Below are 21008 nucleotides of genomic sequence, written 5' to 3'. Positions count from 1 at the left end.
TCTAGCAGTCACGAGATTCTCTGTTCACACCCTTTTTCTAGTAGCACGGAAGGAAAGGCTTGATGTTCACTGAAATATTTTAGTTTTTTAGTGAATTCACTGGATTTAGATTTGGTTGACTGCGGTTTCAATTTTCTTTTCCTTTGTGCTAGTTGACTGGATTTAGATTTTCACCTGTTTAGTGGTACAATAACTGTAAACGCTGAATGATCAGTTCTTGTGTAACACTGTGACAGTTGGACTCACAGGCTACCATTGCGCTAGGAACTGAGGCAGGACCATTTAGAATCAGTGATACTTCGGCTTTTATGCACATGGCTCTCGAGTCTCCGTTCATTGATCGTGATTATTACCAGTGCTGGATTGGACTGAAATCACATTTCAAACGTGGAAGGGCGGATTAAAGTGGAGACTGCCGTGCTGAGTTTAGACAAATCAAAACCGTAGCGTACGTATACGAAGACTGTAAGCAAACACACAACCCTACTGTGTACACAGTGCAATAAAGCAAGTGTCATTGTACCAAATATGTGTGTTTGTATCCGCTTCTGTATTAAAGTACTCTGCGTTAAACCGGTTAATTTATGGCCAGCATGAGGGTCAAAGATCATATGTATCTTTAGCTTCAAAATCAAGCACATAAAGTATCTTATCAATAATCATGTGTTGAACTTGCAAATTTCCTGCACCATATATTGCTTTTGTGAAGTAATTTTCCTCTGTATCGATTCCGGTTAGCGCACAAGAGGCTATGAAAGATCCTAAACGGAAGAACAAATGCAACGAATGAAGAGATGCAAGACAAGTGAAACTGGTTCCTCTTCCGTCGAAAAATGAATTGGAAATTTGGAATGTAGATTTAGGAGTTACACTCTAAAGCAGATATTAAATGATACGGTTGAAAGATACAAAGCCATATTGGTGACAAAGAGATTTCTTAACAACTTAAGGGTGCGTTTGTTGCATCGGACTGTCTCAGACTGGACTAGCTGCAGGGACTAAGCTGAACTGGCTTAGACTAAACTAAGCTGGATTAACTTAGTGATGTGTTTGGTGCAATGTCGAACTAAGAAGTAGGATAATAAAATTTTCAACATGCAATTCACAAATCCGACACCAAATTAGCACAAACAACTCAAATTGGGTCCAAACAGAGACTCTTTCTTCTTCTTCTTCGAAAATTACAAGCAAGGACTCTTTCTTCTTCTTCTTCACTAGAAATTACAAGCAGGGACTCTTTCTCCATGTCATTGTCCCTGGAGCCCTGGAGCACATTGCACATTGCACACACACACACACACACATAGCAATATGCTTGAAACCCATCAAACAATCAACACAACGGGTAGAATCCAATCAGTCCATAAAATTTAACAAATTGACAAACTCTAACACATAAACCTTAACTAAATCGCATTATACAACCTGCAAAAACTCAACTTAAATTCTGAAATTCAACGCCTTTCAATAAACCCAGATTCCATAAATAAATAAAAAATAAAAAAACAGATGGAAAAAATTCAAAAGAACCAGAGAGAGTCAGAGACAGAGAGAGAGAGAGGGTTACTTCGACTGGGATCGAACGGGGTAGGAGGAGGGGCGATTTAGGTGGAGGGCGACCACGATGCTGATGAGGGGAAGCAGGTCACAGAGATGAGGGTGATGAGGATGAGGATGAGGAAGTAGGGCAAGGAGGGAGCAGGGAGTGATGGTGACGACTCTCTCTCGCAGGTGGTCTTACGAGTCCGGCTGAAATTGGGGTTCTTGGCCAAGAACTCCTAACCAAGTCTTTAATCCCAACAAGTCCCATCTAATCCCATTAAACCTAATCCTTGTGCAAACCAAACATGAGACTACACTAGCAATTAGTCTAGTCTAGTCCAGTCCCCCCTAATCCGGTCAAACAAACACCCCCTAAGTTTTTTAGGCTAGTTGTTATCTAATTTCGACCTATTAGGTTTAGTGTCAAGTCGTCTAGTACAACTAAGTGAATTTAAGATCTAATCTTTGGCCCAAACTTAAATGGATGTTACTCGAAATAATGCAATATCATACAATTGTCGATCTTAAATACCAAGGGTTTTTTTTTTTTTTTTTTCTTTTTCATTTGATACATTAGTAGTCTACACTGAATTCATTTAAAGTAGAGAGAAAGAGATTTGAACTTGGATGCAAAAGAAAACACACTGCTCGAACCAATTTGGATAAACTAAGGTATGAAATTACAATGAATCATTCAGAACAAATGGCATATTTAATCAAAATTCAGATAAACAATTCAAGATGCATATGAATTTTGATATATTTTACAGTTTTTTTTTTTTCAAAAAAATCAAATAACATAAATATTTGGCATAACACATTATTAGTCCGAAGGGGAAAGAAAAGCACAGAAAAAAGATACAACAATTAGACTCAGACATGACCACTCCTCCCCGGACCAGTTCTTCTTCAATGTTACAGATCCCTCCCTCCCCGCCAAGGAAAAAAAAAAATCCCCAACCATTCTTCCAAAATTAATCAAAAGTTAAAAAAAAAAAAAAAAACAAAGAAATCTGAAAATAATAATCTGAAGAAAAAAAAAAAAAAAAAGGAAAAAACAAAGCCAAGTGGCCAACCTCCCCAACAAAAACAATTGATTACTGAAAATAAAAAAAAATGTTTTCAGCACCCTATCCAAGCAGTCCACGTGTCCATGTTCTAGCCTCCAATCTCACTACATTGTCAGGGGTACCACATATAACGCATATTAAGTGGAAACACTTCACGTGAATGTAAGGCCAAAGTTAGCATTATATGCCACTATATGCATCTGCATTCTGCATTGTATATTATATCATTCACGATGCATCTTCGACTTCAATTGGGAATTTGCTGCTCATTGTGATCCGTACAGACCATGATGTCTGGGTTTGATTGCTGCTGCTGCTGCTGCTGTTGATGCTGTTGATGCTGTTGAGCGTTTTGGTTTCGGTTTCCTTGGTTGTCCATCTTCTTTAGGGTTTGGTGGTGATAGACCTGCCTTAACCTCTCTATTTCCTTCTTTAGTGCCTCTTGATGAGCTGCAAAATGTCAAGTTGAAATAAAATTTGGAACAAAAACAAATTTTGGGAATTTGGATAAAATGTATGTTATTATTTGGTTACATGTAAGATATTCTGAACTACATTTATTTAAATTATGAAAAGAAAAAATCAAACTTAAATGCAATAGAGAGCACACTATTCTAGCCAATTTGGCTACACCAGATGTGAAAATAAATCTTGAGATCAACACTCTTAATCGTATCAATGTTTAATAGAAAAACAACTAGTAGTAACAATTAGGGTTAATAATAACGCAATAGAATACAATTATGCTTCCACTTTCTCTTCTTTTTTTTTTTTTTGGGAAGGGATTAAAAGGTATTTCTAAATCAATACTTTTTTTTTTCCTATTAAGGAAGTTGGACAGCGAAAGGAAAGAAAGGACTTTCGGTGATATTCCTATGAATTTGTTCTCCACCATAAGATGAAGATTGAGATAAAGCCTAAAGGGTTCATGCATGTATTATCTTCATATCACTAAATAAACACTAATTAATCATGGTTTATTAATTAAACTTATATCTTAATTACCATCTTTGAAAAGCTTGTCTTGAGCCAAAGCAGCAATCCGTTGCTTGAGAGCACTATTATCAACGTTTAGAATCAACCTTTGGTGGTCTAGAAATGCAACCCTTGGTGACAGCGCCGATACCTCCGACTTCAAATATTTTCATTAATCACAACACATACAAGTTTAATTAATTCAATTATTCACCAGACCAAGTTAATTACCAATGATAAGGAATTAAGCAAAGCAAAGTAATTGATCTTCTTGTATACCTGTAATGTTGTAACGCTGCGCTCAAGCTCCGAAATATATTGCAATTTTCTCACTCTCGACCTCTGTGCTGATTGCCGGTTTGCCAAAATCCTACAATCACAACCCAAAAATGTTTGTAATTAAATTAAGCTATCTAGTTATAATTAATGACATTTTGGCAGCAACCCAAATTTTTTGATTGTCCAAACCGTGCATGCATAATCTTGTAACAAAATTGTAAATTAAACACATTGTTGTGAAATTACCTTTTGACCCTCTTGGGGTCAGCCGGGGAGGTGGGCGGTGGCGGATGAGATTGAGCATTAGCGCCAGCCTCGCACGACGAGCTTTCAACCTCTCCGGGCTCCGTTTTAGGCTGCTGCTGCTGGTCCAAATGAAGCATCAATGGCTTCATGTTATTATTATTGCCATTATTAATATTGTTCTCGTCGTTATTGCTGTTCTGGTCGGACGGCGTGGACGGGTTGGACGACGAGATGGTAGGTGGCACGGTCACGGACATGTCGTCGGAGAACATGGACATGAGCTGCTCGTCGTCTAGTCTATCGAAGCCGAGGTTGTTGGTCGATCCGTGATGATGCATCATGGTGGCGGTAGGATTCCTGCATTCCTCGTCAAGTATCAACGGGGACTCGAGAAAGGTAATGGAGTCGCTTGCAGACCTCCGATGGGCCCCGCGCCTGGCGGAGCAGAAGTCGAGGAACTCGTCCATCCAATTGCACGACGAGGATTGTTGTTGTTGGTTCGGTTGGTTGGACGAGGGTTGAATTGTGGCGGCAGAAGTGGTCGTCGTGGTGGGGATGAAATTGGCCATGGCGGGTAGCCTTTGGTGAGGGAAGGATGGCCAATTTTGTGTCATGCTTGGTATTTTAGGAGGTAATTGTGCCATTCTCTCAATGTGACCTCCCCTCCCAAATATAGGGTACCCTAAAATATGTGTGTTATTAGAGAGAGAAACCCAAATCCAAAACCAGAAACCAAATCCCAAGGAAAAAATTGAAAAAAGAAAAAGAAAATGGAAACACCAACAACCAACCCAACAAACAACCTACAACTGCAATGATCCCTTAATATTTAGGGCAAATAAATCTCGGGAGTCCTAAAAAAACAGTAAAGAGATATATTAAAGGGAAGTGAGCAGGGCAGCAAGAGTACATGGGCAGCTGCAGGAGAAGCAGGAATCAGAATGCAACATGCAGCTAGCATAATAATCATAAACATAAATGAATGAGTGGCATTTCCTTTGGATTTTTGGGGACATTTTTTTAAGGCCCTGAGGTTTTGGAGAGGGAGGGAGGTGGGTCACATGGGGGTGGGGATTAGGGACAGCTAGCAACAGCTGGGGTGGGAGGGAGGTGAGGAGGATTGGGGTGGTGGGACTCCCTCCAAAATGGTTTCGATTCACTACAGGAAAAAGTATCCCACCACTGCATTCTCTGCATGGTTTATCAACCGAAGGAGAAATTTTTCAGTGTGATCATGGGGTGATACATCACATGTCATTAAGGATGGGCAACAGTTATGGTGGACGGGTAACAACGGTTATTTACCCATAACCGTTTATGTTCATACCCGCATAACCGTTTATCCGTTGGGTAATTGCATAAACGGTTATACTCATACCCATAACCATTTATAAACGGTTAACCATACCCATAACTGTGTACCCATTTAACCATAACTATTTACCCGTTTACCCATTTTTGAATCCGTTTATCATTTTTTTTACTCATTTACCCATTTTTCATCCGTCTACATGTTTTTTTTTTAACAACTTAAAAATTAGAAATGATAAATTTGTCATAATTTTTGTTTTTTGATAATTAAACACTGTTATAGGTACATTTTAACATGCATTTCCCTATTTTAATCATTTAAGTTATCATACAATTCCAATAATTGAAATAATAATTTACGAACGATATTTTTTTGCTACACCCAAGCAAGTCTTTAATTATAGACGGGTTTATCAGAATATGGATATCGTCGTAGAAAGGTCACTGCAGTCGTTTGCACTGCAGGAGCAAAGAGCAAAGAGCAAAGAGCAAATGGCTTTTTTTAGGATCTTTGCAAACTTGGTTGAAATCTCTATATATCTGAATGAACGACTGAACCAACATTACCATTATTTTGACCAAAATAAAAATCAACATTAGCATTACCCCCTCACACCTCGTAGCATCTCCAAACAAGACGTCAAATTCAAAACATTAAATTTCATTTAAATGGGTAAATGGATATCCGTTATAACCGCCGGTAATACTCATAACCGCCCATTTAAATTTCACGGATAAACGGTTATACCCATAACCATTTGTTCGTCTAAACGGTTACCCATAACTGTAACTGTGAACTTTCAATGGGCGGGTAATTGTGGTTACCCAAACTCCTGGGTATTTTGCCCATCCCTATGTGTCACTATACAAATGGTGGGATATGTGTGTTAAAAAGTTAATAACTTAAAAAATAAAATTTTCCACCACTTATATGAAAACACGTGGTGTACCCTTCGTATTCCGATCACAAATTTCTCTAACCGAAGGGAATCAGCCCCCCCCACGCCATGTGCCGATGTGACACCTCATCCTCCCCTTTTTCCCTCTCAACCCCATTACATTATGTGTATGGATAGTATTTCTATACTATATACTATATATGATAAATCTCAGTTTACTACCCTTAAGTTTCGTGGTTTTCAACATTTTGTACATGAACTTTTTTTTCGTCCTAGAGTCATACCTAAAATGTTAATTTTAGGATAGTCTCATACATCTGTTAGTCTGACTGTTAAGTCTCCCGTTAATTGATGATGTGACACCCACATAGACAATGACTGGGCACCATGTGTCAATAAGGGTCCCACGTGGATATTAAAAATAAAAAATTTTAAAGTTGTCTTCTTCCTCAAACCTCAACCCTCCCTCCCTTCTCCTTCCCTTCTCTCATCTGCATGCACCCAACCTTTGCACATCCATCATTCCCTTACCTCACCCCCCGATGGTGCCATCCAACACCATCGCTCACACGCCACACCCTCCCTCCTACTCTACCACACTTACCGCGCCAGCCACATATTCCCCCTTGTCGTCGTCGAAGCCCCAGAAAAATTGAAAAGCTCGGCCTCAAGAGGATGGACAGGGAAGGTAAGGTTAGCCAGATGGTAGATCTGGTCAACCTCAAGCAGAAGTGGCTCAACGACGTCATGTCGGATGAGCTCGAATCTCGGCAAGCCATATGGTATATCTGGTCGACCTCGAGTAGATAGTAGATTTGGCCTCGCCTGTCACGACGATCCGAAGCCCCTTTCGTTTTAGCCCTAGTGGCACCTTCCTGCTAGAACCCCAACTATTCAACCCGAATCTACGTTCTTAGGCCGGCTTGTACTGGGTCATCATCAGCAAATCGAAGTTGTACCGGATGTAGTTCAAGATTGGGACGTTGTGAGAGGCATAAGGAGAGCGAGGGGTGAAGGACGGGAAGAGGGTGAACCCTACGGTGGTGATAGCAATGTCGATGAGGATGAAAACGAGGCGCTGCTCTCGGAGAAAGTACCGAATCAGGCGGGTGCAGAGGAGATAAGGGAGGAAGAAGGGAAGGAGGGTCGAGGGTTTGAGGAAGAAGACAACCTTTTTTTTTTTTTTTTTTTTTTGTAATTTTTTAATGTTTGATTTTTAATATTTTTTTTTAATATTCACGTGGGACCCTTATTGACATGTAGAGTCCAGTCATTGTCTACTTGGGCGCCATGTCATCAGTTAACGGGAGACTTAACAACCAGACTAACGGATGTATGAGACTGTCCCAAAATTAACACTTTAGGTATGACTCTGGGATGAAAAAAACTTCATGTACCAAGTATTGAAAACCATGAAACTTGAGGGTAGTAAACTGAGATTTACCCTACTATACATGTATCTTATAATTTAACGAATTGAAGCATTGAATACATAGTGTGTTTGTGTGTGTATACATATTATATATATATATCACTTATGTATTACACTATGCATGTACAAAAGATATGTCATATGGATACGAGTTTGAAGTTGCTTGTAGTTGTAGAGCATTATTGAGCTTTTTTGATCCTTTGGATACAATAATGCTGCAAAAATCTATGGCACATATGGCCCATTTTTGTTAGTTATCTCACACCACTGACCAAGGTCTTGGGGATGAATTTTGATTGCAATCGATTTGTAGGATCTAATAGTTATGGGGAATGATTTATGCATTCTTTTAACTTTTTTTTGCCCTATTTTCTTATAATTGTTTACCTCAATTTGCTTTTTGTAGATATTTTTATTGTGATCGTAAAACCGCCTAATAGTATGATTTTGACAAAGACAATCAAGTTGTATGATCAATCCAAAGATATTATAATACGTGATATTAGTTATATTATATTCTAAAGTGTAACTATGATGCTTATTTATGTCATATAATACATAGATTAGTAGAGAGTGCTATCCAATACTAACATGTGGTGTGATCACAACATTGTCATGTGACTGTCACACCACCAATCAGGTAATGTGGCTAGACCAATGTTGTAACATGTTATATTTATTGATGTTAAATTATAAAGTATAAGTTCATCGTTCATCTATGCTATAACACCTGAATCATTAACACTTAGTAGTGATCATATCATTTTTATGATACATAAATATGTAATATTATTTTTTTTTCTGTAATGAAAAAGAATGGAACGTGACCATTATTATACGATCAAATGGCCATGTTAATTCACAAATTGTCGTGATTTTGAAGTATGTATGTACAAGTAATTAGGGATGTGGGAGACTAATTACATATATAAGAGAAGTCCTATATATTTGGGTATATAAAATACATATAGTGGAAGGATGTAGGAATTTAGAGAGGATGAGCTGTGAAAGGGAGGGAGAGCTTGTAAGAATCATGTCCTCCTCCTCCCATGTGAATTGCTAGTAAGAGTCCACCCTTGTTTGCTTTGTCTCCAAATCAGCCTCACATGGGAGGGTTTCAGAGTCCCCTTTTGCCTCTCTCTCTCTCTCTCTCTCTCTCTCTCTCTCTCTCTCTCTCTCTATATATATATATATATATATATATATATATGCATGACAAGTTTCTTGGTATTTTCCATTATCTTATGTTGGCAGTCATGTTGGGTTTTTAATGAAAGTACTTAGGAGACACTAATAATGATTAGTGGAAAAGTTAGAAAGCATGTTAATTAATTAAGTACTTGATCCCATAGTTTGTTCCATAGGTGTACCCCATCTACATGCATTAATTCATTTCAAATTTCACCCACTTGATAATGTACTTATAGAACACATAATCCTAATTTGTTCCACCATTTGTTAATAATCAAAAGTCAAATGTATCAATAGTTGTAATTCAGTACTATTACGATCTGGTGGTATTCCTCTTCACTTGTAAGTGAGAGGTCTTAGGTTCAAATCTCGTGAGTGGAGAATTCGATATCAAATTAGGTTGCCCATTATGTAGCTTAGCTGAACTCCCTCTCCCCTTAATGTAAAATATATCGGTGTACTAAAAAAAAATATCAATGGTTTGTAGCTAGGGTTTCCATCATCGCCTCCGCTCATCACATATGCTTATTCCATGATTAATATATAATTTTTATAACCAACCTATTGCTGTAATTTTGTAATGGACAAGTCTTAAGTATAAACCTGTGAGTTCAATATAAATTTATTTTTCACCTTTAAATGTAAATAAATTGTTGCATATATATATATATATAAACTACATAAAAAAAGGAGAGTTTGAACAAAGAACAGTGAGTTGAAGCGTTGAGTATAACCATACAACGAATATATGATAATCAGTGGTTTGCATGTGCCTTTCCTTTACCATTCACAGCTAAAAGAATTTCCTAATGTAATACAATAACAATCCTTTCTGTTATTTCGAATCCCAAAAATGCTACCGTACAGGAAACGGGAGAACGGGAAGGGGGGACTGCAAAATACGAATACAAAGCATTATTGAACGTGGAAGGAGCGCTGAGGGCCCTGCCTGTTTTTTCTAGGTTTTTTTTTTTTTAATAAAAACTAGATGGAGTCCACACAAATAGTAAATACAAAAAATTTAAAGAGAAAAAAAATAAAATAAAATTATGAAACAGAGAAGTTGAACAAAACTGTGAGAGAGAAAAAAAACGTGGGTACGTTTTTTCTGAGTTTCTATTTCTTTGAACCGGAGACATGACTAGACAAACTTAATTACATTCCTCATCAGCTTGACCATGATTAAAAATATGGGTATTACTTTTGGTCCAAACTGTTGAAAGTTCAGAAAACAATGGCCGTCGAATTGTTATTAGTCATAAGTTCTTGCAGGCAGAGATATCTTAACATTAGATAAATTTCTCATGATGGAGTCAGATTGATATTTTGAATGTTTGATCATTTTGGAGTAGTGCTGCCTTTATATATATAGAGATGGGTTTTTATCATAAATGGTCATTAAAATTGACCCTCGTCATCAAGATCGTCCCTGAAATTAAAAATCAATCAAAGTAGTCCTTGAAAATAGGTGTTGCAAATCAATGTGGTCCTTCCGTCACAATTCTGTTTAAAATTCCGTTAAGTGATGATGTGACACATAAATGGGCCCCACAAGATTTACGGATTTTTATCATAAATGATCCCTGAAATTGACCCACACCATAAATATGGTATATGAAATTGAAAATCAATCAATGTAGTCCTTGAAAATAGGTGTCGCAAATCAATATGATCATTTCGCCACAATTCTGTAAAAAAAATTGTTATGTGCTGATGTGGGTTTAATAATTAATTTAAAAAGTTGTCAAAATACTTTTTACAACCACGTCGTTTATAATGTTGCAATCAATCACATAACGTATGAGAGAAGCCTTGTGCCACAAGGCGTCATATCGCATTATTTCATTCATCTCATTCGTCATAGATTGATTCTTTTAGTTAACCAATCAATTCTACGTCGACACTAATCAACGGCACACGGTTCGTTATCGTCGCTTTTCATTTATGTCGGTGGTAACCATATAAATGAAACATCATCTATGATAATCTCATTCCAATTCCATATCTTATCCAAACTAGTATACAAGACGAAGAACTTCAGGTCTCAGGAGTAATCCGAATTTAATCTCATGAGATGAAAAGATTTGAGATAGGGATCGAGGGACAGATCCATTCGTGCCATATTCCTCCAATTTTGAGGAAGTGAATCCTCGAACCAAGTGATCTGCCACGCTTCTGGCGTATGACAGATTGATTAGCTAGCCACCAATGTATAACGGTCGGCCATAGTAGTGGCGTTCCTGCTTTCGGGATGAAGGTCCATCGTACATTTGGTACATATCTTTGCAGGCACATTTGCAACGGGTATTTGTGATCTCGTCACTTTTGCTAGATCAGAGTAAGTGTCTGGTTATACTCTGACGATCTAGATTGGGATCGAGATGAGATATAGTAGGGACGTCTTCTTAAGGAACGTTGACGTTCTTATCTCCCCCTAACGACGGGAAGACTATCTCATAAAAGTGACAATCAGCAAAATGAGCGGTAAAGAGATCGCCTAACAAAGGTTCTTAGTAATGAATATTAGAAGGAGAATCATAACTGACATAGATTTTCATCCTTCCCTGAGGACCCTTTTGTTCTTTTGTACATAAGGGCGGCGCAAAATGGCACATAAACCGCACAACCAAAGACGCGTAGATGCAATATGTCAGGTTCATATCTGGTAACCAACTGACACGTGCTTTATAAGTCTGGGTCATGACGGGCCTCAGGCAAACCAACATGGTTGCTTACAATATTGCATGGCCCCAAGCAGAGATCGAGAACTTTGGTACGTATGACCAATTGATCGCACATTCATTTAAAGGCGTTTAATGAATGCTTCTGCTAGGTTGTTTTAGGTATGAACATGGGACTGGATGTTTAACTTTAAAACCCAACCGACATGCATTATCCATCGAAAGTTTTCAATGTAAATTCTCCAACTTATCCAATCAAATAAATTTGATCAGATAGTCAGGGTGGTGAGCCTTGAGCTTGTTAATCTGAGCCGCCAGTGTGGAGAATGCAGTTTGTGGACAACAGCCACACGTGTGACAAACGTGTAGAAGCATCAACCGATATTATAAAGTATCTAAATAGTCCGCATAGTGGTTGAATTAGTCCACAAATGTCCCATTTGAATCCTTTGTAGAAAAGATAGAGGGTGCTAAGGTATAATACGTGTCCAGGTATGATTTCTTTACTTCTGGTAAAAGGATGCCCAAAACGGCGTATACGAATCATTCGAGATATCCCAAACGTACATACATAGAAAAAATTCCTTTAGAATCGCAGGCTTCTGGCCTGCCACATAGTGGGCCTGAATGGGTATATCCATTTTTTAAGCATTCCATCTTCTTTAGAATATGCATTTTTGCGATATTCGTAGGAAGTGCAATATGGTAATATGATAAGGAATTTTACTCTATTTTTCTACATTGGTTTCAATATGGTAATAATACTCTCAACTATCCTTAAAGCTCAAAAAGGGCGTTTCTGGAACGAGTGAGTATAAGGCTTCCCTTTTATGGTAAAATTAGTACCATTTGACAATATAGGACAATGCCATGCCCCACAATCAGGTTGGATAAGCCTGAAAGGTTGTCAGGGGATGATTAGGTACGAAGTTAGCATACAACCAGATAGCTAACTTCCCCACAACACATACCTAAGCATGAGTTAATTGTAGTCACATGTGGTATTTTTCGTTAATTAACTCTTTATTCGAGAATAATAGTGACATCCGAACACCAATCTTAAATCCTAGAACAAAATAAATTATTCATAAAATAAACCAAATATACAAGGGGGTTCGGCTAGTATGGCCTTCCATCTCAAATTTCACTATTCCAAATGTGTTAGGTGGAGCAAAATTAGTCTCATAGATTGACTACAGGAATGGTACTCCTCAACAACATTGGTAAAGGTACAGAAAAATGCATAACCAATGATCTATTCTGTCAAAACGGAGTTAGATTCTGTAGGGTTAAGGTTCGGGAAGACTATCCCTTATTCTTGAAGTTTAAGGTGCCAAGGATCATGCTTCAAGCATGATACCACCTCTTGGCAAGCCCAGATTCTACCATAGGTTGTAAAACAAACTCGAAATTATATTGTATAAGAGAAAGACAGACCCAGACTTGGGTTCAGTAGGCTTCAGCCGAAACTGGAGGGGTCTGTTCGGTAAACCTCTGCCGAAGCAGAGCAGTACCATTCTCTCACAAGTGTGGTAGTAGTCAGATCCGAGAATTTGATGAACTTCTGCTATCTATATTGCTACTTCATAAGCAATTTAGATATAGAATGACGAGAAAGATTTTCTTCCCGTCAAAATTTGATCAGATATAAACTTCAGAATTGTACCTATTCATGGACGTAAAGGTTTCAATCATGTTTTACTTCGAGCAAGAATTCATCTTTGCATGATTTGAAACAGTCCATAGCGAGTCAAAGAGCCATAGAGTCATTGGCAGTGAGGTACTTCCATTTGATATGCTTCAGGCATAAGTCTTCGAATGAAGATTATAGTGGAGGCTTATTCAGCTCTTCCACACCATAACTGGCTACAATGAATTTCCAACTAGTCGTAGTCAAGCACGGTGTCACGTCTTGTATCCACATAAAGTAGTTTCTTAAAACTTCCAAATCAGTGAAATCGAACTTTTTTCGGTTCGACAATACACTGAATGGCAAAAATAAGAATGTGATTGGTGTTTTAGGAAATAAAATTTCCATAAACATCAACGTTAGAACATTCAAGTTCTAGGACATGGTTTGGTTTAAATGGATTTAAGCATGAAGAACTTTGGGTCTCAACATGAGTGTTGTGCGTTAAGAAACTTCAGGTTTCTATGGCACTTTTCTGAAACTTCGAGTTCCCAAGTATGAACGTCAAGTTCATAATTTGTCACATCCCGGCCCGGGCCCCTACCACATCCCTAGCTTGACTCCACGTAGCACGATATTGTGCACTTTGGGCCCCGACAACGCCCTCATGGTTTTGTTTCTGAGAACTCACACGAGAAAGACCCAGTGGGTCACCCATCATGGGATTGCTCTAGCCTAAACTCGCTTAACTTCGGAGTTCCGACGAACTCCGAAGCTAGTGAGCTCCCAAAATGCATTGTGTTAGGTAAAGATGAGAATATACATATAAGGCTTACAGGATCCTCACCCCTGGGCGATGTGGGATTTTACATAATTCCTACAAACAAACGTAATATATACAAAACAAAAATATATAAAGCAAGAGATTATAGTGGGTAGCTTCAGGACCCTTTGTGTGAAAGTTTAGGGAAACGACCCTAAAAAATATATGGAGCTTCGGGTCCAAAAAAATTATTATTGTAATTGGCTTGGCTACGGGCCAGCGTGAAAAATTTGGATTAATGGAACCCAAGCCCAAATATGGGCTAAGAAAGAAAAGTGAAAACCAAATCCCGATTTATAGGGTTTAGGGTTTCGTATGGGCTAAGTAAATAGGCCCAAAAGAAAAACATTTTTTTTTTCTTTCACGAATTGGACTACAGGTCTAACTGGAAAAAAAAAATTGTCTTAAAGCCCCAAAAAATGGAGAATGAGCCCAAGCCCAGAATGGGCTATTTGGCAGGCTGCTAATGCAGCAGGTCTCAGAAAAACAAAACAGGCCTTGAGGTCTTAAGCCCAAAAACTGGGGCTGTTTATTGGGTGTGGGCCAAGAGAAGTAAAGGCCCAAGGCCTCTTATGTAAGATCCGAGCCCATTTACGATGGGTGAAGGGTTTTGTTGGGAAACAATGGAGCCCGACGGTGTCATAGGGGACGGCAGCGAGCATGGATCACAAAGGTCGAGGTCATCGTCGTGGAATCTCAAAAAACAAGACGGCGGAAGACGGCTGGGGAGGTTCCAAGAATCGCAATAGGAGTCGACCGGAAAAATTGATCTCCAACATCGAGATCGACGATGGTGGATAAATTTTGGTATCACCACTGTCCTGCAATCACCAAGATTTGGTAATGAGTGCGGCTGGGAGCGCAGTCCTCGATTCCGTCGAGGTGCAGAAGGCTAGACGAAGAAGACGCCTAAAACAACGTCGTTCTGTGCTAGGGCCAGGAGCTACGTGGCTCAACTGGGCTTGGCTCAGTCATGGGCTGCACGCCATGGTGTAGACACACACTAGCGCGAGATTGGTGCTCAAGCACTGGGCTTTCATAGATCAGGCCCAGTCTAAAGTAGACTAGGGCATCTAGGTCCATTATGAGTTCTAGGGTTTCAACATCTTTTTGTTTTTTCTTTCCTTTTTCTTCTTTATTCACACATATTCAATTCACATAATAGCAATATTATGGATATAATGCATAAACAATTTATGTAGAATCTAAAATTCGTAAATCGTAAAGTTGGGTTATGCATTATGGTGAAGGTTTATGCAATCAAGGCTGAAAAAATATTGAGATACACACCGTTGTTTTAGAAGAACTTGGATTGCGTGATGAATATAGTGAACGGGTTTGTAGGAGTTCTTTCTTCAATTTCGGCTTTCATCTTCAAGGTTGTATCACGTTCAACATAGAAGAGAAATAAATTAAATCAATAAAAGTATATGAATTGAAAAAATTCAAAATTTAATCAATTAAAATAAGGGAACTTTAACGAAAAGCTCCCGGTATTGTTCACTTTAACAAAAAACCACATTTTTACACTAAAAAGTCAATCCTAGTACTATTCTCTTTATACTTTATTTTGTTCTTATTATTAAAACTCAAAATTTTCATGCCATTTTCATTAATTTTACTTTAAAAATAATTGGAACGTAATACTCCCCTGATTGAAGATGAATGAATTCTCTTTAGCACAGCTTGAAGAGCGTGCTGATAACGTATTGTCGCCTATATTTAGTAGAGAGGTGTGGCAAAGGGAAGAGAAAAAGATTGGAGAATATACTTGAGGAATTGTGTGTTAATTCCCCAGTCCTTGTGACTTTATTTATAGTAATAAGGAGGGGAGAAACTTGCTCTCCAAGTAATACAAAGTCTATTAGGAAAGATCTTCTAAATCCCAAAGGATTCCTATGATATCTCTACCTAGGATTTACACAATCATATATTGACAAGAACATATGTCATATATATATATATATAGACTGCATTGTGTTTACCAACTTTCTTATATATAATGGTGCTGATCATGGGGACATGGTGGTGAAGAAAATGATGGAAGCCCTCTGCTGGTTCTTGAGAATCAGACCCTTCAAGTAACAATTCTGCGGAATAATAGAGCACTATCTACTTCGAATCGTAAAGCAATACATAATGCACAACTTTAGGGACTTTGACTGATGATTATTCTTTTTCACAAAACTATGTTACAAGTTTCAGTATTAAAAAACACCATGTTACAAGTTACAGTGTTGATTCTATGGCATTGAATACGAGCCAACAGATCGAAAAGAAAAGAAGAACTCCTCACAAAAGTAATGGATCATAGAGTTGGCCTATGTTTTCTATGCAGTGGCTAAAGCTGTACTCTTTTATTTGCAAAACTGAATTCTATCCTAATCTACGTTGAAAAATCTTTTCGGTTATCTAATTTTGTTGCAAAAGGCATCAATGTCTAGACTTGAGCCTGCAAGGCAGATGCATTCGAAGGATATGCATGACTTTCTTCATTAATATCGCTGTCTCTTCTTAAGACCCTTCTGTTTGGATTTCCCCATCGTTTCATTACATCCAATATTAACTTCCAGTTGGTTTTGTGTACAAGAATTGATTTACGAATGCGAAAAATGTAAACCACAAGACCAATTGTCGATGTCCCCCCTGTGAGTGCGAATAGTACCCAAAAGCTTTTGGGGCTTAGACTAGGATTAGCACCATCTGTGTCTGCATCCAAGCACTTCAGAGAGGCCAGCATCTTGTTCTCTAAAGTCCGAAGGTCACCCCTTTCGGTTACCTTTAACATTGCTTCCGTTACACTAGGAAGCAACATAGACCCTTTCGGAAATACCTGTAGCATAAAAGCTTAGTTAATATATGGTTACTTGAATGCAGAAGAGATTGACTTGGTGAAAAGCTAGATAATTACAAATCCAAATCCTCCAACTTTGAAAGTCGGTCCCGCTTGCATAAAGGCTTTGCAGTATTTTCCAAGGAATATTTTTGCGAAAGGGGCTTCGAGAAAAGCAGCAGCAATTACTTTACTTCTGAGGGCTAAGGCATATTCTTCTGTGGAGTTAAACTGCATAATATTGTTGTGGGGGAAGTGCAAGACTTCCGTTAAATAGGCTGAAACAAAGGATGCCCTACAATAACCAACCATGGCGTTGGTTCGCAGCAGTGCATCAACGTCTGCTACGGTAGGTTCAAGCTGCTGGACAGTGAGCAGGCTGGCAAGGTTAGCGGTGTATGTCTGTGTGATGATTAGCGCCATAAATAGCCAGACCACCATTGCCATCCGAGACAAATTGCTATGCAGCTTATCTCCTTTGCTCAGTTAATCAAATAGAAGTTGTATTTAGACAATTTTAAAAAAATAGAGAGGAAGAGAGTGAAATTAAACATCAATGCGGGTTACGAATTTACCTTGTAAGGAGAAGAGAGTGGTGAAAGATAGCCAAATCAAGCTTCCTATTTGATTTAGCACAGAGCCTTTAAGTTCGGGACAGTAGTTTCGCTCTATCAGCCATACAACAAAGCCATTGTAGACATTGATGGCTCCTATAAGTGCCCACATTGCTTTTGTGAAAGGTTTCATGAATAACCAAGCTTTGTTACTTGTTTTGGACCTGACTGGAACTATCATTATCAATCCTGATTCGGTATAGGGGTGTGTGAATTCTGCGTGTTCATATCTCCGGGACACTATTGCTACATCACCAACTACAGCATCAAATTTCTGCATGACAAGTTTGATTGATCTTAATTATTCCATGAAATTAAACATCAAATATTGGCATGCAATTTGGATTAATTAACCAACTACATGAAGAGACTAACTACAGAAAGTAAATATCTTACATGCAAATGGATTTGCTTCACTAAAGAATCATATGTTCCTTCAAAAGGAAATAACTCGTAGGGCAAATTGTAAGGCAGCTCATTTACGGTTGCTTTGAAGAGATCTATTGCAATTCCACTGAAAGATAAGTTATTTCCCAATGGATCTTTCTTCACATTTACATACTGTTTGAATGTTGCTCCTGTCGGCACACCAATTCTCAGCACTTTTGCATTTGTTGTTGGCACAGCCCACCCTTTTGGAGTATACCAAGGCCCTCCTGGCCAAAAAACTTGCCCCAAATCTCTCATAGAAGATCTGTTAGTAGCACCTTCACCGATAGTCTGTGAGAATCCTAATCCATCTGACCAGTATCCAACTTCTCTGTAACTTTTTCCATTCACATTGATGATTTGAAATACATGTTGTGGAGCTAATTTTTGGTCATTGAACTTAATTCTTCCACTTAAGCCATGAAAATCGCTTCGTAAAAGTTTTGCCAACAATTTCCTCCCTTTGCTGTTTTCTGTCATAGCTTGAGCCACTGCCCTTGCAGCATCATAAGCCTGTGCAGCAAAGATTCCGGGCTCATTGTTACCGTCTTCAGGATGTTCCGTGCTAAACCTTTTTCGAAACCTACGATCAAAATCCTTAAATTGGTTCCCACTTTCGGGGAAGTAGCTCTTGACTCCGATGATCCCTTGCATTGAGGAGATGGTGGAGGCATTAAAAGAGTGGACAAGGCTTGTAATAGGATCAGTGGTGATCCATACATAATCCTTTTCCATCATCTTCATTTCTTTTGCCTTTTCAAATAATTGCACCGCCAATGGCGCAGACAAATGCACAACAAAGACTCTACATTGGTCATTTTGAATCTTCTCAAGCTCTGTGATTAATGAAGAAGAAGCAAAAGGAGGGAGAGCTACCAGGCGGCTAATTTCTGCACCAACTTGTCTCAAGGCATCAGAGAGGTGAGGTAAGACTTCATTGGCTGAAGAATCTCTATCTCCGTAAATTACAGTGACTTGATGCCATTCCCAAGACTGAACTATATCGGCAATTGCTTCCATTTGTTTCAACTGGTTACGAGAAGCTTGAACCAGAAAGGGCCACATCTCAGCTGCCCACATTGGATTAGCCTCAGCAAATGAAACAATTGGGGTATGAGTCTCACTGCCAACCTCAGCTACTAGTGATGTCTCTTCCCATGTTTGAGGTCCTAGAATGGCTTGCACTTTTTGCTCGTCTATAAGACCTTTAGCTGCAGATTGATAAAATGGCACATCTTTCAACAGTCAATTACTTACCTTACTATTGAGTTTTTTCAAGCTAAAATTAAAAGCAAAGAAGAGAGAAAAATGAATGCATACATGCATGATACATCGATCCCTATATGCATTAAAATTCCTAGATTGAAGAATATACAATTATATAACTTTTGACAAGGCCGGTCTAGAGATTTTTGAGGCCGAAGATGACATAAAAAATTGTGTCCTCATTTTATATAAGAAAATTATTTGTTTTCACATGTAAGATATCGATAAAATTATACTTAAAAAAACACTTCAAACTTAATAATTTAGAAATAAGGATAAACTAATTTATTTTGTATCGTGAGAAGAAACAAAAAAATTCCAGGTTTACAAGTAGATAGATAAGAGTTTTGTTTTCTATTCTCCCCTCTCCATACTATTTGCCGTTATAGAAAATAAAAATAAGGGACACTCCGGCACTTGGGCTTCGGAGTGTCAGTGCAACATAGATATTGCCTTTATAAAAAATAAAAACAAGGAAGGTTAGAAAGCTTAATTACCTGCAAGAGCTGCCTGCGAGGGCTTCCTCTGAGAGTTTCTTACGTGCAGAACCAGTCTCTGATTCCCAGTGGTATCAAAATGATCATCCAGTGCCATTTGAATTGCCACTCTCTCTTCTTTGCCAATCCGAGAACTGTTGTCGATAATAGCACCTAGTATTCCCATTCCGGGTCCATTCTCGATTGTATTGCCATTTCCAAATGTTGTAATTCCTTCCCTAAAACCTGAAACTGTGATCAGGAAATAAAAAAGAAGAGCAAACTGAGACATCCTTTGTTGTTTTTGTTTTGAAGAACGACTTCAGAGCTCTCTTCCTATTTATATGGACAAGATTCAAGAATGCTGCCATACCTTTTACTCGGTCAATGTTCAAAGATTTCCTCCTTTTTCTTGAGTCATAAGTCGGCACTAAGACTTAATCAATACTTCGGTCTTTTTTCCTTGCAGGAACATATATACATAATATTTCTGCCGTATGGTGCGTGGAATTAATTCAACTCCTTGGCCAAAATTACATCTTGTACACGGCTTAAAATTTCTAAATTTGTTCTTTTTATATCTTTGTTAATTAAACTTCCAATATCTGATATGAATCATTAAGTTACTCATACACACGCGTAGTGTAAATTTTTTCATGTCAGATTGTCTTGCAACAGAACTAGAATTATTCACATTGATTAGGTTGAGTTTTTGTCGAAATGTGTGATCAAGCAATATAATTAAATCTGTCAAAAAAAAAAAAAAAAAAAAAAAAAAAACAAACAAACAAACAAATATTGTGGTTGGCAAATTTAAAAATAAATAAATAAAATAGAGCTTTTCGGGATCATGTCGAATTTAGTTTCTTTTGGATTCAAGTTTCTTATATATATATCGTGAAGGTAATTACGTGGCTGATTGTTTAGCCAACTGGATTTATTGGTGGTCAGATGCTTATCCCTTGTATGCAGCTGCAACTTTTGTTCATAATCTTTGGGGGCTTCTGAACTTTCACTTCTCTTAAGAGTTATTTTAATGGTTTTCTTATGATCTAATTTTGAGTTTCCTTGTTGGTTTGAGCCTTGGTCATTCTTTCTAGCTCTACCATTTTCATTTTTTGTTGTTTCTATTAGCTTTTTGATACTGTATTAGGGTTGGGTTTCTTGTCCCTCTAACTTATTGTACTTTTAATTTTTATTTTATCAATTTATTCTCAACAATGTCTTTTCCATGATACCAATACTAAAGTGAATTTGACATTGTTGTTTAATTGAAAAAATATTATCAAATCGACTCTTGTAAATCTATAC

At 38.1% G+C, this 21008-nt stretch overlaps 2 protein-coding genes across 2 annotated transcripts; both read right to left on the bottom strand.

The window, feature by feature from the left end:
- Positions 1-2299: 2299 nt before the first annotated feature.
- LOC137743877 (basic leucine zipper 34-like) lies at positions 2300-4779 on the bottom strand. Its single transcript, XM_068483811.1, has 4 exons — positions 4113-4779; positions 3867-3957; positions 3618-3744; positions 2300-3062 (listed from the first exon to the last, which is right to left on the bottom strand). Exons 1-4 carry the CDS (start codon positions 4754-4756, stop codon positions 2860-2862), a joined length of 1065 nt encoding a protein of 354 aa, XP_068339912.1. The 5' UTR covers positions 4757-4779; the 3' UTR covers positions 2300-2859.
- Positions 4780-16378: 11599 nt separating this feature from the next.
- Positions 16379-19991, bottom strand: LOC137743727 (glutamate receptor 2.8-like). Its single transcript, XM_068483672.1, has 5 exons — positions 19719-19991; positions 17923-19166; positions 17488-17800; positions 16991-17388; positions 16379-16912 (listed from the first exon to the last, which is right to left on the bottom strand). Exons 1-5 carry the CDS (start codon positions 19987-19989, stop codon positions 16520-16522), a joined length of 2619 nt encoding a protein of 872 aa, XP_068339773.1. The 5' UTR covers positions 19990-19991; the 3' UTR covers positions 16379-16519.
- Between the last annotated feature and the right edge of the window lie 1017 nt (positions 19992-21008).

This window comes from Pyrus communis, chromosome 8, assembly GCF_963583255.1.
Source record: "Pyrus communis chromosome 8, drPyrComm1.1, whole genome shotgun sequence".
NCBI lineage: Eukaryota > Viridiplantae > Streptophyta > Magnoliopsida > Rosales > Rosaceae > Pyrus > Pyrus communis.
Note: the sequence above shows the minus strand (reverse complement) of the source record. Positions and strands in the feature narration are given on the sequence as shown.